Raw genomic sequence first — 25,239 nt, 5'->3', positions numbered from 1 at the left:
GGAATGTAATATCTAAATGTTATTATGCTGCTTAGCGGATTGTCCTGTATACATTTTTCAGCTGTAAGTTTTGCACGGTCAGTGTTTTTAAATAGCAGTTTTAAATTATGGTGAGGCTGACAGATGAAACAATAAATACATAAATGAAAGTACACTTTAAAATTCATTCAAACAGGATTTTCTTACAACTGAAAAGAAAGGAAAGGGGATCTGCCTTTAAAGAAAAAGAAAAACTGCAAATGTTAAATTTTTTCATTCATTAATTTAGGGGCATAAAACAGATACAACTTCATAGATACAAAAAAATACCATAGTCAAGGGAACCATAACATTCTGTGGTCATGATGCGATGAGACTCTAAGGTCTTTTGGCAATTCCATACAGAATTTTTCAGAAGAGATAGCAAAGGTGAGCTTAAGGCAGTGACCCATTGCATTGTACCTAGAGGAAATGAAAACTAAAAATAGAAAAGGAGTATCATGATTATACCTTTTCTATGACCTATGGTGAGGGGCCAGAGTTGTAGGACAATGTTGCAGTGCATAAAAAGAGAAAAATCAGATATTAATTTAAAGTTGGAAGTCCCTTTTGGGTCAGAGAAACTATTTACCAAAGGAAATGGATCTAGGCAGTGCTTACCTGTAGCCATGATCTTTGTAGTCTTTGGCAGAAGAGTACACAACAGAGCTTGCTTTAACGCTGATCTGCTGGAAAAGGTTCCAGACCTCCTGGTAAATGTATTGCTAAAAGAGAAACAACAGCTATGCTGAAGACCTACACGCAGACAAAATGAATGTTACCAGACCTATCTAAACAAAGAGTGATCACAAAGACAACATCAGATAAGCATAAGTACTCTAAAGCATTACATTCACAACAATCATATTTACAGTGTTCATAGCATTTCTGGGCATAGCATTCACTGAGGCGCACACACAGGGCTCAAATGTGGATTAGATCACATGAGCTGAATTAGTTCTGCTCATCATTATTTTCCAAATACTAAGACACCAGGTTAGCGTATCTAACAGGTGCCAATACACTCCCCTATAGGCAGCGTTAATAGGCCAGGAGACAGACAGAGTTGGAAGAGAAGTCCATAAAGATGCCAAAATGGTGACTGCTGGTGTATTCCTAGTGAGAACTGCAAAACGTAAGCATGCCCCAAAGGAACTTTAGTGGAGGCATCCATTTATGTAACAGTAAATACACATCAAGAGGCCTAATGGAGAGCAGCTGGTAAAGGCAGTCAATAGGATAACATTGGCTTGCACCCAGACAGACCCAGGGTCGCTAGCTCCATTATGGTACCACCAAAATATGTCCCGGCTGGCACTTCGCTGTCTACTATAAGATAAAAAAAGTAAAAAATGCCAACTTGAAACACAATTTAACAAAATTACACATACCTAAAAGTGTACAGGAAGTGTATAAGATCGGGTGAACGTACCATCGGGTGAATGCTACAAATGGAAAAGCCCACATTAAAAAACAATCACTGCAAATGAATCGGTCGGGAACCTTTCCGCCTGTATGAAGTAAACAAAACACGCACAAGCCCAGGTAGGCCGACAAAAGTAAAAGAGTGCTCTCCGAGTATCCTAAATTAACATGAAGAGTAGGAGCACATGTAACAGAGGCAGGCCTCATGGGAGGTTACAAAAGTAGAAAAGGTGGAACTACTACGCATATTAACCAATGAAAAGAAGATATTTAGGAATCAAGGTAAAAGGAGCCAATTAAAAAAAAAAGGGAAAGTGCTTAAAGCCCATATTCTAAATCCACATTGTCTCGAAGAGACATCGCATGTACTGTACAAGCAAGACCTAATATAAAGGGGACTTGGAGCCTGCCCATTTACTACCATTTATTGGCATGATTATCACTATTTGCTGGCTCCTCATTGGTCACTGCGTGGCTGCTTACTTTCTCTTCCCTTGTTTCTACCTTCCGTGGAGTATTGATTGCTTCTTTTTAATTAGTGATCTTCAGCTGCTCGCGCTGGGATTGAGGTACTTTTCCTTCTCCCCCATCGTTGTTTGCTCTCCCTACCCATTCTGAGAAGCTGCTTAACAGTCGTTGCTTCTCTCTCCCCCTCCTTCATTGTGGCGTACCTGTTGTTTTTTAAATGTAATGATTGCAGAGCCAATAAGAGTTCAGCACTCACTAAGAAAAGGTCTACCATGCTGCCTTATTCCTTCCATAAAAGCTTTAATAATGGGCACTCTGAAAAATAAAGTGTGTTCCCTATTCAGTAGGTATGCTTCAAATGGAGCCAAACAAAAGCAAATTGATGTGCAAGTCAATCCTGGTATTGCAAGTGGAAAAGGTACCAAATAATATCCTACACTGCTGGATTCAGTGGATCAATGTGTTTCCGTAGGCAGTGGTGAACAATTATTTTCCACTTTGCTGCATAGCCGGACCTAGTAGTTGGGCGGAGAGCCTCCTTGAGAATGGACATACATTCAAGAGGCAACTTGAGGTAGCCCAACTCTAGGATCTCAGGAGAAAAATTGCAAGGCTGAGCTGCCTGTGCCTGATGGTGAGTGAGGATATCTGGCCGGCGGGGAGCTTCTCGTGCGGGACTACAGACAACTCAAGAAGGGTTGTGAACTATAGTCGTCTGGCCCACGTGGGAGCCACCAGGCTGAGGGAGGTTTGTAATGGCTTTCTATTCATATACGGAGGTAGTGAGAGAGGCGGATAAGCGTAAGCAAGTATCCCCGACCAGTTCATCCACAAAGCATTGCCTAACGAATGCGGATATGGGTGCCTGGAGGCGATGTTTGGGCATTTGACTTTTTCGGCAGAGGCGAAAAGAACTACGCTGGGGAACCCCCAATGGCAGAAGAACACAGAAGTAAAGGGAGCAGGACTTGGGGGTGGAGATCCCATTTGTGAACTTGTTGCTGAACCCTACTGAGCACGTCTGCAAAGTTGTTGTACATTACCGGAAGGTACTCCACTAGCAGAGGGACTCTGTGATCGAGTGGCCAACACCAAATACTCTGAGCCAGATAGCAGGGCTCGACAAATCATAAAAAATGCTCTAGACCTGCAGGTCTAGTAAACTACAAAATCTCCTCGACCTAACTTAAATGAACTTGACCTCAAACTCTGAAAACTGAGCAAATGTGACAAATGAACAAGATTTAAAAGCATTTTTATTGTTCATTTACTTTGTGAGCAATAAAGATGCCTTTAAATCTTCCTATCTTGTCACATTTCCTCTGCTTTCAGAGGCAGAGGTCAAGTGTCAAGTTTGTATTCCTACTCGCCAGAAAGGGCGAGTAGGACCTAAAAATAGCTCGTCCTTAATCAATCTCACTCGCAAATGCGAGCGGTCGAGTTTGTGGAGCCCTGAGATAGGATAACTGTTGTGAGTGTTTGCTGCTCTGTTTCTGCAGGTGATACATGGTGGTCATGTTGTCAGTGCAAATAAGGACTACCTGGTTGCAAATGTGACAAAGGAAAACTTTGAGAGCTATCTGGATGACTGACAGCTTGAGATTGTTGATATGGAGACCCCACTGATGGGCTATCCAATGATCGTGGAGAGTAAGGTCTTGCAAGTGTGCCCCTCCCCCCCCCAAACCCGGGGAGGGTTGAATAAGTAGTGATGGTCACTTGCAGAACTGATTGTTGGCATTCCACCACTGCAGAGAGCAAGGATTATGGCCCCAGATCAATACTAGATACTCCCAGTGACCCTCCTCTTGTTACCATTGCTCTTATGCAAGGCATTCCAGTAGCAGGCGCATGTGGAGCCATGCGCATGTGGAGCCAGGCGCATGTGGAGCCAGGCGCATGTGGAGCCAGGCGCATGTGGAGCCAGGCGCATGTGGAGCCAGGCGCATGTGGAGCCAGGCGCGGGGGACTATGGCAATGCAAGAGGCCATCAAGTCGAGGAGATGGAGGACTGTCCCGACTGTTACCTGGCGATCTGGCAGAAAGAGAAGGAGCAACCTGTGAAACGCTTGAACCAATGCAGGACTGGGGAAGGCGCCCCCCACCACAGCATTGAGAACAGCCACCAAATGGGTTACATTTGTAGAGGCTGAAGGTGAGATTATTTAGTATTGATTGTGAACCTTAGACTGTGAAACAGGTCAATGGTGGCCTGGGAGTGAGCCAAGCACTGGGGCTGGTTTGCGCTCTTGATCAGCCAGTCATTAGGATAAAAAAAGACATGCACATCGTTCCTCTGAAGATGAGCCGCGACCACCATAGGGCACTTTGTGAAAACTCTGAGGGTGGTTGTTACCCCGAAAGGCAGAACTTACCACAAACCTTAGGCAGCATCGGTGTGCCAGGGGGATGGAAATGTGGAAACAGGCATCTCTCAGATCAAGGGCAGTCAAGAAGTCACCTTGCTGCAACAAAGGGATGACATCCTGGAGTGTCACCACGTGGAAATGCTCAGGAAGTACTTGGTTCTTAATGGTGCCAGAAGGGAATTCCAAATCCAGGCCGCAAGAAAGAAGAAGGAGCGTGACCCCAATCTGGCCTTTAGGATCTTGGGAATTTGCAGAAGATTGGCCTAAGAGGATCTTAAGTACCGTCGCAGGAAATTGGGCTATATCAGGGGGCGTAAGTATTTGGGACTTTTCAAAGCTAAAATCCAATGGCAAAAACAAAGCACCTTGAAGAGGATTTTCTTTTCCAGTGAAAGCCAGTGGAGGGTGGTTAAAGCCGCAGTAGCAGAAGCCCTTCTAGGAAGATTAAGGACCAGGCTGGCCACAGCATTTTGCTACCTTTGTAAGTTTTTTAGGCTTCTATTCGTGGCTCCCAGGTATAGAACATTGCAGTAGTCTAACTGGGATGTAACCAGCGCATGAACCACCGGTTTACGTTATTTAATAGGGAGGAGGTCCAGCGTCTTTCTTAACATTGCCAGAGTGCCGAGCCACATAGCTGATTTGGGGTTCGAAAGAAAGATTAGAATCAAACCAAACTCCCAAGTTTTTAACTTTCAGCTTAGGTACATGGATCCGGCCAAAGGAGTCAGGGATCCGGCCAAAGGAGTCAGGGAGTCCGGCCAAAGGAGTCAGGGAGTCCGGCCAAAGGAGTCAGGGAGTCCGGCCACCACGCTGTTGACCATATGGATGGGACCTTGCCAACTATCATGATGTCCGTTTTATTGGCATTGAGCTTTAAGCAGCTCTCGGTAATCCAAGAGGCCAGTTCCACCAGGCAGAATTTGAACTGGAGTGCTGAGAGGGTCACAATCAATTGTGTGTCGTCAGTGTATAATACTACTTTGACATTATAGTTTTCAATGAGCTCTGCTAGAGGGCGAATGTAAACATTAAATAGAGAGGGGCTCAAAATAGACTTGAAAAGTGCAGTGATACAAGAAAGCCATCTTAGGGCCAGGCCGCCAACACCGCATTTCCCTAGCCTCTGAATCAAGAGGCCGTGGGAAAAGGTATCAAAGGCTGCACTTAGGTCGAGTAGAATTAAGGCAGAGGTGGGATCAAACACAGCCATGCAGGTGATCATCCCCAAAATCAAACAAGCATTAGAAATGCAATCGGGCTCGGATTTATTTGAGTTTGAGCTAATGGCATTGTAAATGCCAATGTCTTTTTGCCATGTGTTATGGAGTGTGTGCATGTGGTGTGTAGTGGAAGTATCTTGGTTGAATTGTAATTTTACCAATGGTGGCATGCTGTGCTTTATATGAATATGTTTAAAAGTAAAGTGTACCATACTGTGATTGCTTGGTGGAAAAGTGCACTGCCGGCTGGAGGTGTGTGTGCCTGGTGGAAGGGTGCACTGACGGCTGGTGGGTGTGTGCTTGGTAAAAGCGTGCACAGATGGATGATGGTTGTTGGTGTTTGTGCATGGTGAAAGCATTCATTGACGGCTGGGGGTGTGTTGTTGTGTGTGTTGTTTTCTGTGTGCTGGTGAGTGTGTGGTGGTGAGTCTGTGGGGGGGAGCCTGGGGAGTGAGTGTGGTGGTGAGTGTGTTGTGTTGAGTGGTGACAAGTGTGTGGTGTTGAGAGACTGAGGTGTGTGGTTTGTGTGTGCGCTATATGTGTGCGGTGTATGTGTGTGTGGTGTTTTCTGCACACTCACACACTGCCCCTACACATTCACACACTGCTCACCCGCACACTCCCAATGTCACCCTGCATAGTCACACACTGTTTACCCTGCACACTCATTCTGCACACTCACACAATGTGCACCCTGACACACTGTCTCTGCAGTCACTCTGCACTCACTGTCACTCTGCACTCACTGTCACTCTGCACTCACTGTCACTCTGCACTCACTGTCACTCTGCACTCACTGTCACTCTGCACTCACTGTCACTCTGCTGTCACTCTGCAATCACTGTCACTCTGCACTCACTGTCACTCTGCACTCTACAGTCACTCTGCACTCTACAGTCACTCTGCACTCACTAGTCACTCTGCACTCTACAGTCACTCTGCACTCTACAGTCACTCTGCACTCTACAGTCACTCTGCACTCTACAGTCACTCTGCACTCTACAGTCACTCTGCACTCTACAGTCACTCTGCACTCTACAGTCACTCTGCACTCACTGTCACTCTGCACTCACTGTCACTCTGCACTCACTGTCACTCTGCACTCACTGTCACTCTGCACTCACTGTCACTCTGCACTCACTGTCACTCTGCACTCACTGTCACTCTGCACTCACTGTCACTCTGCACTCACTGTCACTCTGCACTCACTGTCACTCTGCACTCACTGTCACTCTGCACTCACTGTCACTCTGCACTCTACAGTCACTCTGCACTCTACAGTCACTCTGCACTCTACAGTCACTCTGCACTCTACAGTCACTCTGCACTCTACTGTCACTCTGCACTCTACTGTCACTCTGCACTCTACTGTCACTCTGCACTCTACTGTCACTCTGCACTCTACTGTCACTCTGCACTCTACTGTCACTCTGCACTCTACTGTCACTCTGCACTCTACTGTCACTCTGCACTCTACTGTCACTCTGCACTCACTGTCACTCTGCACTCACTGTCACTCTGCACTCACTGTCACTCTGCACTCACTGTCACTCTGCACTCACTGTCACTCTGCACTCACTGTCACTCTGCACTCACTGTCACTCTGCACTCACTGCCACTCTGCACTCACTGCCACTCTGCACTCACTGCCACTCTGCACTCACTGCCACTCTGCTGTCACGCTGCACTCACTGTCACTCTGCACTCACTGTCACTCTGCACTCACTGTCACTCTGCTGTCACTCTGCACTTACTGTCACTCTGCACTCACTGCCACTCTGCACTCACTGCCACTCTGCACTCACTGCCACTCTGCACTCACTGCCACTCTGCACTCACTGCCACTCTGCACTCACTGCCACTCTGCACTCACTGCCACTCTGCACTCACTGCCACTCTGCACTCACTGCCACTCTGCACTCACTGTCACTCTGCACTCACTGTCACTCTGCACTCACTGCCACTCTGCACTCACTGCCACTCTGCACTCACTGCCACTCTGCACTCACTGTCACTCTGCACTCACTGTCACTCTGCACTCACTGTCACTCTGCACTCACTGTCACTCTGCACTCACTGTCAATCTGCACTCACTGTCAATCTGCACTCACTGTCACTCTGCACTCACTGTCACTCTGCACTCACTGTCAATCTGCACTCACTGTCACTCTGCACTCACTGTCAATCTGCACTCACTGTCACTCTGCACTCACTGTCACTCTGCACTCACTGTCACTCTGCACTCACTGCCACTCTGCACTCACTGCCACTCTGCACTCACTGTCACTCTGCACTCACTGTCACTCTGCACTCACTGTCACTCTGCACTCACTGTCACTCTGCACTCACTGTCACTCTGCACTCACTGTCACTCTTCACTCACTGTCACTCTGCACTCACTGCCACTCTGCACTCACTGTCACTCTGCACTCACTGTCACTCTGCACTCACTGTCACTCTGCACTCACTGCCACTCTGCACTCACTGCCACTCTGCACTCACTGTCACTCTGCACTCACTGTCACTCTGCACTCACTGTCACTCTGCACTCACTGTCACTCTGCACTCACTGTCACTCTGCACTCACTGTCACTCTGCACTCACTGCCACTCTGCACTCACTGCCACTCTGCACTCACTGCCACTCTGCACTCACTGCCACTCTGCACTCACTGCCACTCTGCACTCACTGCCACTCTGCACTCACTGCCACTCTGCACTCACTGCCACTCTGCACTCACTGCCACTCTGCACTCACTGTCACTCTGCACTCACTGTCACTCTGCACTCACTGTCACTCTGCACTCACTGTCACTCTGCACTCACTGTCAATCTGCACTCACTGTCAATCTGCACTCACTGTCACTCTGCACTCACTGTCAATCTGCACTCACTGTCAATCTGCACTCACTGTCACTCTGCACTCACTGTCAATCTGCACTCACTGTCACTCTGCACTCACTGTCACTCTGCACTCACTGTCACTCTGCACTCACTGCCACTCTGCACTCACTGCCACTCTGCACTCTACAGTCACTCTGCACTCTACAGTCACTCTGCACTCTACAGTCACTCTGCACTCTACTGTCACTCTGCACTCACTGTCACTCTGCACTCACTGTCACTCTGCACTCACTGTCACTCTGCACTCACTGTCACTCTGCACTCACTGTCACTCTGCACTCTACTGTCACTCTGCACTCACTGTCACTCTGCACTCACTGTCACTCTGCACTCACTGTCACTCTGCACTCACTGTCACTCTGCACTCACTGCCACTCTGCACTCACTGCCACTCTGCACTCACTGCCACTCTGCACTCACTGTCACTCTGCACTCACTGTCACTCTGCACTCACTCTGCACTCACTCTGCACTCACTCTGCACTCACTCTACAGTCACTCTACAGTCACTCTGCACTCACTGTCAGTCTGCACTCACTCTGCACTCACTCTACAGTCACTCTGCACTCACTGTCAGTCTGCACTCACTGTCACTCTGCACTCACTGTCACTCTGCACTCACTGTCACTCTGCACTCACTGTCACTCTGCACTCACTGTCACTCTGCACTCACTGTCACTCTGCACTCACTGCCACTTTGCACTCACTGCCACTCTGCACTCACTGCCACTCTGCACTCACTGCCACTCTGCACTCACTGCCACTCTGCACTCACTGCCACTCTGCACTCACTCTGCACTCACTCTGCACTCACTCTGCACTCACTGTCACTCTGCACTCAGTCTGCACTCACTGTCACTCTGCACTCAGTCTGCACTCGCTGTCACTGGTGGAGAAGTGTGGCTCAGGAGTTAGAGGCGGTAGACCCGGAATCTGAGATCGGTCCTGGACCAGGGTTCAATTCCCCGCCCCGGCGGGTCTTGGGCTAAAAATTCCACGGACTCGATAATTCTCACCCCGGTGCCTCCTCGACTCATGGGTTCACACTCTGCGACTCTGGGCAACAGCTTGCTTAATCTCCACAACGGCCCCTCGCGGTGGGATGCCTGACTTTCACCTTGTGGATACCCTGCTATCTCACAGGGGAATATCAGGAAGGGTTCCCTAAGCAAGCGCCGGGACACCTGCTTTGCGGGTAGCTGTGCGCTATATAAGCTCAACTACATTTACATTTACATTTACTCTGCACTCAGTCTGCACTCACTGCCACTCTGCACTCTCAAACTGCACTCTAAAAATGCACTCTCAATCTGCACTCTCAATCTGCACTCTCAATCTGCACTCTCAATCTGCACTCTCAAACTGCACTCTCAAACTGCAATCTGCACTCTGCACTCTCATACTGCACTCTCATACTGCACTCTGATTCTGCACTCTCAAACTGCACTCTCAAACTGCACTCTCAATCTGCACTCTCATACTGCACTCTCATACTGCACTCTCATACTGCACTCTCATACTGCACTCTCATACTGCACTCTCATACTGCACTCTCATACTGCACTCTCATACTGCACTCTCAAACTGCACTCTCAACTCTCAAACTGCACTCACAACTCTCATGCTGCACTCTGTAACTGCACTCTCAACTCTGAAACTGCACTCTCAACTCTCAAACTGCACTCTCAACTCTCAAACTGCACTCTCAACTCTCAAACTGCACTCTCAACTCTCAAACTGCACTCTCAACTCACTCTCAACTCTCAATGTGCACTCTCAAAGTGCACTCTCAACTCTCAATCTGCAATCTGCACTCTCAATCTGCACTCTCAAACTGCACTCTCAATCTGCACTCTGCACTCTCAAACTGCTCTCAAACTGCACTCTCAAACTGCACTCTCAAACTGCACTCTCAAACTGCACTCTCAACTCTCAAACTGCATTTACAAGTTGTGAAATGAATTCTTTGGCAGACTGTTCTAAAAACAACATAATCAAAGTATGTGTTCCGAGTTGCTAGACTTGGGGAGTTCTACAAACTTTCCTACCAATGTTCTTTACTTTATATTAAAAAAAAACAATAAAACTTAGCACACTTCCTCTTTTGCCATCGCGCAAACGCTGCAACTAGCAGGATACCTAGATTCCATTCGGGGTTTCTCCCAGAGCTCGGAAGAATAGAATTTAAGTCAAGAACGGAAATCTACTTCTGCTGCTCCGCCTTTCAGCACGACGGTCAATATACAGTCCCCAATGTTGATAGGGCGCGAGCATCTGTATCAGCCCCACGCAGCCCTCGTGACAGGCTTTGCCAGGCGCGTCTTACAAGCGCAGCTGTGGGCAGTCAATTTTCTCGCAAACACCAATCCCATTAGGAAAAACAATACCAATAAAAACCCCAAACGAAGGTCCGTAACTGCAAGCAAACAGTTACCTCACCTTTCGTTGTGTCAACAACTGACGGGCTCCTTGAATCATTCCTTTAAAACTCTGCTTGCTGTCTGAAGGAAGTAACAAGGCGCATTATTCAGAGAGAACAAAACTGTTGGAAATTCGTGTGTGGAAAAAAGTTGACGCAGGCGGTATGGGAAAATACAAACAATACAGCAGGCTGTCAGACTATGCTGAAGTTCAACACCGCTGCAGGACTCTGCCCAGAAAGCAAACAGTTCTAAAAGGCGCTGCCTGCCAGCTTGCTATTCATTACCTCAGCTCCGAAAACAAAAGCTGCTGCAAAGAAACACATTATAAACTCGAGAGAACAATTCCATTCACACCGGCCACGGACCATTCCAGAAAAAAAATGAAACTGAGATTAAAAGAACAGCCCATGACAGAACGTCAGACTCTTGTTCTTGAACTAATGAAGCCCTTTCCCGGCCTGGCATGGAGCAGCTGCGCGCTGAGCGCTGCTGAATGGTGAACGCGCCCGGCCATCTGGATTCACTTACGGAGGCACCCTGACAGCTCCTAATTATAATTAATGTACTTCTTTGCGCGCACACGAACGAAAAATGCCCAACATGGCCGACTAAAAGGACATTTAGCCTATCACTTCAAGGCTATTAAAACGACACCACAACGAAGACGAATCACTGGCCAGATGACATAACACACTAAGGAATGTGTGGAATTTGTCTCGCCAAAGCCCTAGGAGATACTTTTTTTTTTTCTTTAACATTAGGATCTCGAAACTCCTCCCACTTACGTGGGCGGAGGCCGAGCCCTAAAAAGCACGTAAGGGAGGGAGGGACTTTTTCTTATTCCACCTCTATATGGTGGAATTCTCTGCCCATCCATTTCAGAGCTCAGCCTAATTTACATAAATTTAGAAAAGGACAAAAAACATGGCTCTTTGGTTCCCCGGTTTAATTTTTCTTGATTGCCTTTGTACTGTTCACCATGATAGACACTAGCGACAAGAGGCTGAATGGTATATGGGAGCTTTAAAAACCTTTAACATTCACATTTTGGACATGCGTCTGGCTCAGGGATGCTCAGCCTTCATATGTTTCCTGCTTACCTAGTGGACCCAGAAACTTGGCTTTTTATTAATTTTGATGAGGTCTTTGCTGCCTTTCAGTACTTACACTTTGCTGTGTGGGTAGAGCAATTGGTTTCCGGCTTCCCATGAACTTTGAGCTACATTTAATTGCTCTCTGATAATAGTATGATGGCTCCTGTACTTTACCATAAGAGTATTGCTCCTCGTTCTATAGGAGTAATCTTGTCTCTATGTATTCATGCTCCTGTTTCTGGGGAGTTAGACAGACTTCTTTGCACATAACGGATTATAAGATTAATTTGCCCCTCGGGCAATCTAGAATTGTTCTGTGCCTCTGTAAACATTTGCACCTAGCGCACCTGCGTGGCCTGATCTGCTTACAACCTTCTCTTTCTCGCTTACATTTCCAGTGATGACCATGCAACCCAGCTGGTCAATGATGAGGACGTCCAGAGGCGACGGGGGCTGGCAGAACTTCTGCTGCAGGATCTGAAGTATAGGCTCCATCACTTTTGGGGTGTCTCTTAATGCCACAGCGATGTGCCCAAGTGCCCGAATTGTGTGATCTGGAATCAAATGGGCATCCCTGTAAAAATCAAAACACATCTTGTAAGATAAAATCTGAATTGTGAATATAAACAGTACACTCATACCAAGACTGGAGATAGTCAATGGTCATATTTTGCATTGGGGATAGTCGCACTCCTAAAGTCTATTCCAATAAAGGATTTTGGTCAAGTAGTCTCTCTAATCCTACAATGATCTGGAGTTAAATCTAGAACGTTGATTTATGTTTCAATTCAGCACGCTAGCTGCCATTACTTAGCTCCCTGTCAAATTTATTTATTTTTAAACTGAAAGCAGAAATAAACTCCAGATTATGGTTGTGTAGAGTTTACAATGGGAAACCATCAGCTGTTAATTTATTGCAAATATCAAAACAAAGTTAATTTTTATTACATTTGCGGTCTAGTGGCACAGTCATTTAATGTGGGAGAAGCACTACACTGGTGTATGATGAAGATGGCAGAGAAGTTAAAGATGAGGCGTGAGGAAATCCAGTAAGCTATTGTAAACATTCAAGCCATCTGCAAAATCGCAGTAATGCAAAGACAAATAGAGGAGAAACTACAATGCAGCATGGTGCATTAACCCACAGTGTGAGCTGTGCACGCTGATCTGCCTCTGCAAATCAATACATAGACATATTTGAAATATGAGCTTTCAAGCAATAAGAGCAGCAATAAGCACATCAGTAACGTGGTATGAATACTTCCTACAAATGCTGGTGGCTAGTGCTTCTATCAACCTTTAAGCTTTCTGAAAGATGGTTAAGTTAGCTTAGGTTAAGCTATTAGCTAAAAGTTCAAGAATATATGAGAAAAATTTAGATTTTTGAGGATTGTGTTTACAACGATAGAGCAATTAAGCATCAGGGCATTTTGGTACAGAATCTGGTTCCATTTCGCATACAAGTACCTTGCACACTCCCGGCTTCCTTTGATAGTTTTCAGTGACACAAGTTCGTTAATGCGGACTCCTTACTTTGGGAATAACTTACATGAGTTTGGGAAGCTGGCTCTGCATATACTATATCAAAGTAAGGTACAGTGTGCACAGAGTCCAAGAGATCCCCAGGGGTATAGCAGAGGCTAAAGTACATAATACCTTACTTGTTTTGTGGTAGTGTGGTTGAGCAGGCGGGCTTATCAGAGGGTAGTGTTAAGCATTTGTTGTACACACGCAGGCAAGAAATGATGTCACACAGTCAAAGACTGAATCCAGACCAATTTTTTGCATAGAAAGTTATTTTGTTGTTTTATTCCTAGAACAAGGATTTACTTAGTAGTAGGTAAATGGAACTCTTCATACTATGTTACATTTTAGAATACAGTGAACACTGGATTTGTAGGAACATTCAGATTACTTTTGCAGTTGAGAAAACGATTTGTAAACAGTTCAAAAGCACTTGAAATTACTTTTGGATTACTTCAAGAATACTTTCCTAGTTTAGCATGAAACACACTCCTAACAGTTCAACCAACACAGGACATTAGAAAAAAGGTTAACACTTGTGAAGGCACTAAGTTACTTTTTGCTGCAGTACAAGACAGTATAACACATAAGAATCATTTTCAGAGAAAACCCACCATTCAGTCCAATGTTGAAAAACAAAATGTTAAGTTTGAAGATAAGGACTGAGAGGTGGCCTTCGCTTCGCCTCCCCATCTGATGTTTGAGATTGGCAAAGGTGGGCACACCGTGCTTCCTGGCTAGGTTTCACCCTTGCCCAAAAGGGGGTCAGAACCAGTGGGAGCCAGTTGCTGATAGAATCAAAAGGCTTGAGGCATGTAACAAAGACGGCAGGCCTTAGAGACTCCCACTTGGAGGGCACTGCCCATCTGGGAGAGGAGGCATGACACCTCTGCCCAAGATGTGCTTTGTTTCCACACTCAGGAGTCCAGAAACCTATCTACAGGAGGGTGAATTAGACATCCTTGGGCTGACAGAGACATGGCTAGGAGAGTCATCTTCGCCAGATGTGGTGGCTGCTCTCCCTCCCAATTACTTTGCCTTCTGCCAGAACCGAGCACAAGACAAGAGAGGTGGAGGCGTGGCGCTTTTGTTCAACAGTCGTTGGAAGGCAGAAAGAATTTGCGCCGAGTGCTATGGGGGCGCAGACATTCTTGGGGTTAAATTTGAATTAGGAACCGAGTGTCTGGTTATCCTGCTGGTATATCGGCCTCCGCGGGCTACTCCCGACTTTATGGATAGCTTTGTTGAGCTGATATACGACCTGAGATCCCGTTACAAGGATATGCTGGTGATGGGAGATTTTAACTTCCATTGGGAGACCATCCCCAAAGTAGGTCAGGCTCTCGTTTTAGAGGAAGCCTTAACAGCACTGGGGATGACACAACAGGTGGCTGGACCAACGCATGTAAAGGGCCACACCCTGGACCTGGTGTGGTCAACAGAGCCAGGCCCATGGGGGGTAGTTGGGAGCCCCTGTGCATGGTCAGATCACTACCTAATCAGGGGCCAGAGAGCGGTGCCTAAAGGTGGAGGGAAACCCATGGCCACCTGGGAAACTGTAAGAAAGTGGAATTTAATTAATGAGGTGGAATTGGTTACTATTCTACAAAATGCAGCTTTCCAACCGGCTCTAGATGGTAACATTGAAGTAGTTTACCACAAGCTAGTGGATAAACTGAAAGCCGCCATCGAAATAGTGTCACCGGCTAGAAAGGTGAAGATGGTGGGCAGAGGAGCAGGAGCGCCTTGGTTTAACGATGCACTGAGGGCTAGGAAACAAGCTCTTCGGAAAGCGGAGAGAGCCTGGAGAAGGGACTACAATGCAGAGGCACATTTATTGTATGTGCAGGAGCTTGCTACATACAAGAGAGCGATCCAGGCACGTAAGGCAGATTTCTTCGAGACTAGGATCGCCACTGCCCAAAATCCCCAGAGAGAAATTTTCAAAGTGCTTTCGGAGCTTAGGAAGAACAGGGAACAGAGGCCCGAGTTTTCTCTTGAGGATTGTCACAAATTCCTCGAATTTTTTACCAACAAAATTGAGGAGCTCCTACTGGAAATCTCGCGCTCTCCTGTGCTAGAATGCCCACTGCATATCATTCCATGTAGGCCAACAATTCAGGTCCCCTTGAACAGCATTCCCCCAGTTGATAGGGAGACGCTAGTTAACTTAGTGGGGAAGGTGAAGTCAGGCTCTAAGGTAGACCCCTGTCCCCCTAGCGTGTTTAAGCAGGCTTTGCCAGGGCTGCAGGAAGACGTACTAGACCTCCTGAATAAGTCACTAGAAACAGGTCGGGTCCCGATAATGCTTAAAGAGGCGCGGGTGATTCCACTGCTTAAAAAGCCCGGAGCGGATGTCAAGATTTTGAAGAATTTCAGGCCCATCTCTCAGCTACCTTTCCTGGCAAAGGTACTAGAACAGCATGTATTGACCCACCTCTCCAGGCACCGGGAGACAAATGATCTGTTGGAACAAAATCAAGCTGGTTTTAGGGTACACCACAGCACGGAGCTGGTGATGGTCGCCATCTTGGATGAGCCGAGATGTAGAGCTGACAAAAAGATCCCCAGTGCCCTGGTGCTGCTGGATCTCTCCGCGGCATTTGACACCGTGTGTCATAGTCAACTGCTGTCGCGTGTGAGAGATCTAGGCATAGGGGGAACCGCACTAGGCTGGCTTACTTCTTTCCTGCAGGATAGATCGCAGAAACTAGAGCTTTCAGACCTAGTATCAGCATCAGCGGCCATCACCTGTGGAGTGCCGCAAGGGTCGGCGCTCTCGCCGCTCCTTTTTAATATCTATCTCCAGCCTCTGATTTCCGCACTTAACAAGATGGAGTGTCAGATATATAACTATGCTGATGACACACAGATCATTATTCAAATAGAGGATACTCCTGGAGCTCAAGCACGTCTGCATAACATCTTGAGATACACGGTAAACTGGATGACTGCCAACTCCCTGAAGATTAATCCTGATAAAACAGAGGTGCTGCCAATCACCATCGCCGGCAGCCCCTGGCACGACGGATTTTGGCCTGGGGAGTTGGGCAGGACGCCAGTTCCAGTAACCGTGGTGAAAAGCCTGGGTATCCTCATTGATGGAAATTTGTCCATGAGAAAGCAGGTGTCTACCGTGGTGGGTACGGTATACAACCTTTACCACGCAACTTTTACAACGACCTACCTTTACCACGCAATTTTTACAACGCAGGATCCATTACAACGAAGTACCATTACAACGCATGTATTTACAACGCAGGTACCTTTACAACGCATACCATTACAACGTAAGTATTGGTAAGTATATAATTTTATCAAAAATATTATAAGTTTGGGTTTTTGGGTAAAGGGGTATTTTTAGGGTTCAGGGTCAGTTTTGGGTTTTTGGGTAAAGGGGTATTTTTAGGGTTCAGGGTCAGTTTTGGGTTTTTTGGGTAAAGGGGTATTTTTAGGGTTCAGGGTCAGTTTTGGGTTTTTGGGTAAAGGGGTATTTTTAGGGTTCAGGGTCAGTTTTGGGTTTTTGGGTAAAGGGGTATTTTTAGGGTTCAGGGTCAGTTTTGGGTTTTTTGGGTAAAGGGGTATTTTTAGGGTTCAGGGTCAGTTTTGGGTTTTTGGGTAAAGGGGTATTTTTAGGGTTCAGGGTCAGTTTTGGGTTTTTGGGTAAAGGGGTATTTTTAGGGTTCAGGGTCAGTTTTGGGGTTTTTGGGTAAAGGGGTATTTTTAGGGTTCAGGGTCAGTTTTGGGTTTTTTGGGTAAAGGGGTATTTTTAGGGTTCAGGGTCAGTTTTGGGTTTTTGGGTAAAGGGGTATTTTTAGGGTTCAGGGTCAGTTTTGGGTTTTTTGGGTAAAGGGGTATTTTTAGGGTTCAGGGTCAGTTTTGGGTTTTTGGGTAAAGGGGTATTTTTAGGGTTCAGGGTCAGTTTGGGGTTTTTGGGTAAAGGGGTATTTTTAGGGTTCAGGGTCAGTTTTGGGTTTTTTGGGTAAAGGGGTATTTTTAGGGTTCAGGGTCAGTTTGGGGTTTTTGGGTAAAGGGGTATTTTTAGGGTTCAGGGTCAGTTTGGGGTTTTTGGGGTAAAGGGGTATTTTTAGGGTTCAGGGTCAGTTTTGGGTTTTTGGGTAAAGGGGTATTTTTAGGGTTCAGGGTCAGTTTTGGGTTTTTGGGTAAAGGGGTATTTTTAGGGTTCAGGGTCAGTTTTGGGTTTTTGGGTAAAGGGGTACAGGGTAAAAATTAAGTACAATAAAATTTATATTACATTAAATTAAATTGATTAAATTAAATTAAATTAAATTAATTAAATTAAATTAAATTAAATTAATTAAATCAAATTAAATTAAATTAAATTATATTAATTTTAATTCATGTACATTTAAAAAAATATTATAAACTTACCAATACTTACGTTGTAATGGTATGCGTTGTAAAGGTATCTGCGTTGTAAATACATGCGTTGTAATGGTACTTCGTTGTAATGGATCCTGCGTTGTAAAAATTGCGTGGTAAAGGTAGGCGTTGTAAAAGTATGCGTTGTAACGTCATACATCCAGTGGGTACATGCATAGGCCTTCTCAGGCAACTGCGTAGAATTTCCAATCTACTGTCCTTCTCTACTTTAAGGAGCGCAGTGACAGCCATGATTCTGGGGCGACTGGATTATGGCAATGCGTTGTATCTGGGCTTACCCCAGCAGCAACTTTCACGGCTTCAAACGGTGATGAACGATGCAGCAAGACTGATCTACAGGAAACCTAGGAGGGCGCATGCATCTCCTCTTCTGCGCCAGCTGCATTGGCTTCCTGTTAGGCAGAGGGCATTGTTCAAAGGCCTTTGTATTTCCCATAAGGCCATTTACGGCAATGCACCGAACTATATTAAAAATAGACTATCGAGTTACATCCCAGGCAGGGCACTGAGGTCGTCTGAGGCCACGTTCCTGACAATCCCTCGGTATCGCCCATCGACCCAGGGTGGTCGAGCATTTGCTACTCTACTTCCGGCAGCATGGAATAAACTTCCTTTAGATCTACGGAAGGAATCAAAGTTGCTGCCACTTCGACGGTCGCTAAAAACAATACTGTTCCGAGAGGCCTGGGGAGAGTTGTAGTGGAGTTGCCTGTTCTATGGAGTTGTCCGTTTTGCCTGGTACAAGCGCTTAGAGACCCCCGGGTGATAACGCGCTATATAAATTGAAAAAAAAAAAAATAATCTGGTGGTGGCAAATGACTGGGAGCCAGTCAGGAACCACACCAGAAATGGCTGTTTTTCAGGGGCATCTCTAAGATGCCCTCTGACTGCATTTTTCATTAAATCACACACTGGCATCAGTGTGGGTTTAATGTGCTACCAAATTTCCCAGACTTCAGTAAAATCATCATGGAGCTGTGGAGTTTGCGTTAACAAACTCCCAGTCCATGCATTCAAAATAGCTTACAATGTCTGCAAATGGCACATACACTGTAGGGGCATATTGCTCTTGCAGCTATGTCCTCACCTGTGTATGGTGCACCCTGCCTTTAGGGTTCTAAGGCCTGCTAGAGGAGTGACTTACCCATCCCACAGGCAGTGTTGGTGGGCATGGCACACAGGATGTGTGACATGTCGACTCTTTAGTTTATTCTGCACCAAAACACCCAGTCTGAATTGACAGGGTGGGGATTTTAAGGTGAGGGGTCTCTGAGGGTGGCATAATACATGATGCAGCCTCCAAAGCACTCTTAGGTCAAAGGCCCTTGGTACCAGGGGTACCTTTTTCAAGGGACTTAAATGTGTCCCCAGAGGTGTGTCAATTGTGGGTACAAAGGCACTGTTTTAGGAAAGAACACAGGTGCTGGGGCGTGGTTAGCAGGATCCCAGTACACACTCAGTCAAGTTGGCATCAAGTATCTGGCAAAAAGTTAGAGGGTAACTGCAAAAAGGGGCACTTTCCTACAATGAGGAAACCTCAAAATCACTTATCTATGACAACACAGCCTCATTCCTATGTTCAGAGACATCTGTATGAACAATGAATTCCTTTCTGAAGTCAGGTGTCTTCAGGACAGGAGATTCCTTGAGGGTATTGAAAGCCTTTTCTGGTTTGTGTCTTAGGAGTAAGTTCAGTTAGTGGTGCCACTATGGTACAATAACCCTTCACAAATCTCCTGTAGTATCCAGTCAGCCCAAGAAAGGTGCTGACTTGGGTTTGAGCCTCTATAGTCTGGATATTGGGTTGAGGAGGCTGTATATGGCATACACCAACTTGGTGGCCCAGGTACATAACAGAGCCTTGATCTATCTGCCACTTACTGGCCTTGAGAGTCAGACCTGCCTGCTGCAGGGCTTGAAGCGCTTCTTTGAGGTGGACCAGGTGATCCTCCTAGGTGGAACAAAATAAAGCCATATTATCAAGGTAAGCTGCACTGAAACTCTCCAGATCTGAAATTAATTGATTCATCAACCTCTGGAAGGTGGCTGGTGCTTTTTTCAACCCAAAGGGCTTCACTTTAAATTGAGTGTGGCCTTCAGGTGTGGAAAAACCAGACCTCTCCTTAGCTCCTGGGGTGAGTGCTTTCTGCCAATAACTTGATGTCAGGCCAAAGGTACTCAGATATTGTGCTGCCCCAACCTATCAATGAGGTCATCAGCTCTTGGTATGGAGTGGGCATCGGTCTTAGTGACTGCACTGAGGAATCTGTAGAGCAAAAAGACCCTCATCTCAGGCTTCCTTCCTTTGAGATTGGACTTGGGAACCAGCACTACTGGAGGGCTCAATCACTCCCAATTCCACGATCTTGGCAACCTCAGCCTTGATGCTGGTCCGGTAACCTGTATATTTTGCTCGTGACAGGCAAGCTGTCACCAGTGTCCACATCATAAGCACACCATATTGTTGTTCTGTAAAGGTGGATGAGACACCTACTCCTTCCACATTTCCATCTTGGGCATTGGAGGATACGTAGTCTCTTCCATCATTCACCCTCAGCATGGTGATGTCTGTCCTGTTGCGGTGATACTTGAGCCAATTTCACATGGAAGAGCATGTGAGGGTTCCTGGGGTAGCCAAGTCTACCACGTAGGTGACTTCCACACTTTCCTCTTTATGATGGTCCAATCTACTTGTCCTGCAGTGCTCAGGGTGCCACAGGCCTCTCAACCCACACCAATTGTCCAGGCTGGTACACTATGGAGGACTTCTGGTCATACCCCCTGGCTAGCTATCACGTTCATATTAGCTTTTATAATGTACTCCGCCATCCTGGAGTGAAGGCTAAGCACATAATCCACCATGTCCTGCTCTGGTACCTTGAGGGGTTTCTTCCCAACCTCTCTAACCAAGCTTAGTGGACCTCTTACAGGGTGGCCCCTGAGCATCTCAAAGGTACTAAAGCCAACTTCTTTCTGGGGGACCACCCGTTAGGCGAATAGCAGGCATGGGAGAAAAACAGCCCCTTCTCCTCCGGAGTTTCTCAGGTAATTCCAGGATCATGTCTTTCGTGGTCTGGTTGAACCTTTCAACTAGACCATTGCCTTGAGGGTGGTAGGGGGTGGTGAACTTGTAGGTCACACCAAATGTATCCAACACAATCTTCAGATAGAGTCATAAATTAAATTTTTGACTATCTGAGATCACTTCCTTAGAGAACCCAAGCCTGGTGAAGATACCAAGGATAGCTCTAGCCACTGTGGGGCAGTAACTGTCCTAAGGGAAATGGTAACTATAACACACTCTGAGGTTGCACAACCACACCATAAAATACACCCCACTTCCTGACAGTGCCTCTTTGAAAAGCCAGAATGGAACGCAACCACCAAAATGACAGTTGTAAAGACATGATGCCAAAAGAAATTAAGACAAATTTGTAGTGACCCGAACCCACTACAAATTGCAGGACATCAGAACTGGTAGATGAAAGTACATATTCTGCAAGTCCAGGAGCACCTTCCAGCCCTGTGATCCAATGCCAGCATGACCTAAGCAAGGGACAGCATCCTGATTCTCTCCTTCTGAAGGAACAAGTTCAATAATGTGATGTCAAAGATCAGCTGCACTTCACTTCTTGGAGACAAGGAAGTAGCAGAATAGGAGCCTTGTACCTTCTCAGCTCGGGCCATCAGCCTGATAGTAACCATGGCGAGGCTCTAGATGTGATTAAACAAAGAGGACTAGCTTAAGTTGACCAAAGTGTTGCAGTACTCTAATTAGTTCTGTCACGGGCACCTTGTTGGTGTATTCATGAAGCCCTCACCCACCAACCTAGTTGGTGGCATGTTTCATCATCGGGCCCACCCAGTGACACCTAGTATGTCCCGGGAGTGCTACGACGCCTGATTACAGCGGACTGGTATATTGCTGAGAGTGCAGTGAGTGAGGTTGAGTGAGTTGTGATTTAAAACGGCTTGGTGGTGGTCCCAGTACCCGAGGGTAAATTACATTTTAATAACTGGGCCGTCACCAGCGGTTAAAAGTAAGGCTACAGGATGCGTGAGGGTGGCGAGTTACTGCCCCCTGCGTCCTTCAGATGGTCGACATGTTTCAGCCAGTGCCTTAGAGTATTCTGGCTTTCCTCAGGACCGTTTTTTAAAAGGTGTAGTGAAATAAAACAGACTTAGTGTTGTGGTACAGACTATGTGATACACTCACTAAGGCGTTTTTCTATATGTGAGAGGGGGATTCCCTTCTCATGCATATGCTTTGGGTTATTAGCCAAGGCTTCCTGGAGGGAAGCAGTAAGAGGATGACCAGTCTTTCTGGTCAGTGCCTGTCTTGTACCTGTTGTCCCGCCGTCGTCCTCCTCTAGATGTGACACATGGAGATTGATGGATGAGCAGAAGGGATGAAGGGAGGAGCACAATAAGAGGGTTAGGCATATGGAAGCAGAACAGCTAGCAGAAACCATCAGCCAAATGTAATTAAATGTCTGCACTAGAGAAACTAACTTACCCCTTACCATAATTGGGCACTTATGTTCATCGAAGGGTGAACTAAAAAGCTTTTGCCAGGAAGAGCCAGCATGTGACACTTATCAGTTTGACAGCAAACGTCCTGAGCGAAGAAATTCTAGGATCTAACGACCACATAAGGGTCCACAAGAGTACATTTAAAAGTGAGAAGAGTCTTGCAAGTTGACAGCCATTGCTGCAGGCTTTTCATGAGCAAGCTGTATTTAGTCAGGATGGGCAGTCCCCAGAGATGTCAAGCACTGCTTGCTAGGGGTGATTTGGTACAATAAAAAAAAAACCTTAGTAGAAGATGCCTATTGTTGGGGTGTGTCCTTGCTAAGTGTAGTGTGGCTATCCATTGGATATCCCCTAGCAAGCCATTGGTGGATGACTGGGTGAGAGATATGGCTGAGTGGGCGGTGGCAAAAAGACACATGAGGAACTCTCTGAGAGACAATAAGTTAGCAGATGATTTACAGGCTTGGGCGGCGATGCTTGCTGAGCTACATGAGCCGCCTGATGCTAGGCCCCCGTAAAGAACAATTATGGATTGTGCATGAATGCTGCAGGGGTGATACATGGACTGGTTACCAGACGAGGAATGTGTGTGTAAGGATAGGGGGATAGACAGGGACGGCATTGTTTGGGGTGCTTCGAACCAGCGATGTGCCAGGCGTGTGCCTGTGCTCTCGCTGTCTCTCCTTTGCTGGCCACCATGGTTATCCTATGCATCGTCCTATGCTATTCTTGTGGTAGAGCATAGAGGGTGAGGTGTAGGTTACTGTTAAACCTATATTAATGTTATCTGGGTATCTGACAAGGAGCCACATTTGGCTTTCATACGGATGACCATCACACTCCACGAAAGAGATGACACAAGGGGTTCATCACCAAAGCAAGGTAGACTGGACCGGTTCCGAAAGGGGGCAGCAGCACAGACTTTGCTTGTAGAAGTGCAACAAACATGAAGATAGATGGATGAAATGCTTGAATTAATCTCAGCCATTGGCGTTCGCTCAGAGGCATGTACCAGTTCATTGTTTTTCACCTACCATGCCACTCTCATCAGATGCGAATCAACATTGACACTCATCCTCACAAGAGCAGCCCATCTCAAACTTTCCATGGGACTGCTCCAGAAAATAACTCATACACAAGCACTCAGAGTTCGGTTTCAGCCTTTTGAGCCTTATCAGTAGGGTGTAGCTTGACTCCTATAGGTATGCCGAGGGGGCCGTACTGAAAATCTGCTGCATAAAGGCTGCAACTTCCTGTCGTTTTTATTTTTGAGCCCATTCCAGTCCGCCTCCGACCTTGGGCACAGTGGGACTACCGCCAGAGATCTGCTGATCCCGACCGTAGATCAGCGCCCGTAGGAGACGCTTCAGCGAGCCCAGGCGACGGAGACTGTGGGGTAAGGGGCCGCCGCTTGGCGGGCAGACAGGCGGGGGAGGGGGAGGGGACTCTCCTGTGGCAGTAACTTGTTCCCGCTCAGCGGTTGGATCGGGCCGCAGGGGTTCAGAGGCCTCGGTGCCTTGGGGGGCTGCAGCCATCCCGTTTCTCCCACCCTCCCCCCCCCCCCCTCTTCTGGATATCCCGCGTCCGTCTCCTCTGGATCTGTGCATCACGGCAGTTGTTGAGTGGGACCCTCCGTTCGGCGGTTACATCGGACCGCGGAGAGAGGGATCCAGACGAGGAAACCCCCCCTCGAACTTAGACAACGCTTGGCTGACAGCGGGGCCCCGAGGGTGTCTTTGACTCTGCTGCCCCGAGCTGCCTCCAGTGGGCCCTGGGAAGGACGGAGTGGACCCCTGCTGAAGCGTCACCATTGCCACGGCGATCCTGCGCTCCTGACTAACGGAGGGGTGTGTGGAGGCAAGGTGCTGTTACCAAATCAGTGGCACCTCAGCTGGATGTGAGTGAGGACGCCGACCCCCCCCAGATCGCCGGGTGTGCTTTTCCTCAGACTTCGAGTAGACGGCAGAGGTTGGTTCCGGGTACCTGTGTCCCTCACGGCCGGCCATTGTGCCCTAAGGACGACATGACGAGAGGTGGCATTAGCGGCGGAACCACGAAGCAGGGCCCGATGGACAAATTCGCGGGGCCGAGTGGAGGTGCAGGGGCATCCAGTGGTCAACAAGGCTCGGGACCGGATAACGCAGCACTGATGGCGGCGATTACGCAATCGAGGGACATGCTGGATGCAAAAATTGGGGCGGTCGGAGCTGATGTGACCTTGCTCCGACAAGATCTGCGCAAAGCTGTCGCCCGCATCACCGAAACAGAATCCAGGATCACGGAGGTGGAAGAGGACGTGGTGATCCTCAAGAAGAAGATGGCCGCCATGGAGGGGATCCAAAAGGGTCTAGCGCTCCGAGTCGAGGATGCGGAGGGACGAGCCAGGAGGAACAACCTGCACTTTGTGGGCTTTCCGGAGGACAGCGAGAAAGGTAACATGGAGGCCTTCCTGACCCAGTGGCTGGAGGGGTGGCTCCCTCCGGAGTCCCTTTCACGCTGCTTTGGACACTATCTTACGACAAGCCCGCGCCAAAGACCCTCTAATGTACGAGAACCACAAAATTCTTATATTTCCGGACTATACTAAACTAGTACAGCAGCAACGACAGTCCTTTACTGCAGCGAAAGCGCGACTACGAGAACTCAAGATTCAGTATGCCCTGCTTTATCCGGCCCGCCTACGGGTGGTATTCCAGTCCCGCACCCAGTTCTTTAACTCTCCGGAGGAAGTGTTTGCATGGACGGATGAAACGGTGCATGTTAAGGTGCACACCCCTCCGAGGCGGGGTTCGGACTCATCGTCCACGGCGGGACCCCCGAAGACGCCTCGAAGATCACGCAGTAGGAGCAACTGGA

The 25,239-nt window shown here is 47.3% G+C and overlaps 1 protein-coding gene across 2 annotated transcripts in view; it reads right to left on the bottom strand.

Annotated features, from left to right (window-relative positions):
- The window catches only part of PI4KA (phosphatidylinositol 4-kinase alpha), a 517,988-nt gene that overhangs the window by 300,395 nt on the left and 192,354 nt on the right, over window positions 1-25,239 (bottom strand). For both annotated transcript variants that reach the window (XM_078667865.1, XM_078667866.1), the window contains exons 16-17: window positions 12,313-12,496; window positions 640-743 (exon numbers count right to left, since the gene is read on the bottom strand). In XM_078667865.1, coding sequence (XP_078523991.1) covers window positions 640-743; window positions 12,313-12,496 — 288 coding nt within the window. The remainder of the gene's footprint in view (window positions 1-639; window positions 744-12,312; window positions 12,497-25,239) is intronic.

Source organism: Lissotriton helveticus, chromosome 11 (genome assembly GCF_964261635.1).
Source record: "Lissotriton helveticus chromosome 11, aLisHel1.1, whole genome shotgun sequence".
Lineage (NCBI taxonomy): Eukaryota > Metazoa > Chordata > Amphibia > Caudata > Salamandridae > Lissotriton > Lissotriton helveticus.
Note: the sequence above shows the minus strand (reverse complement) of the source record. Positions and strands in the feature narration are given on the sequence as shown.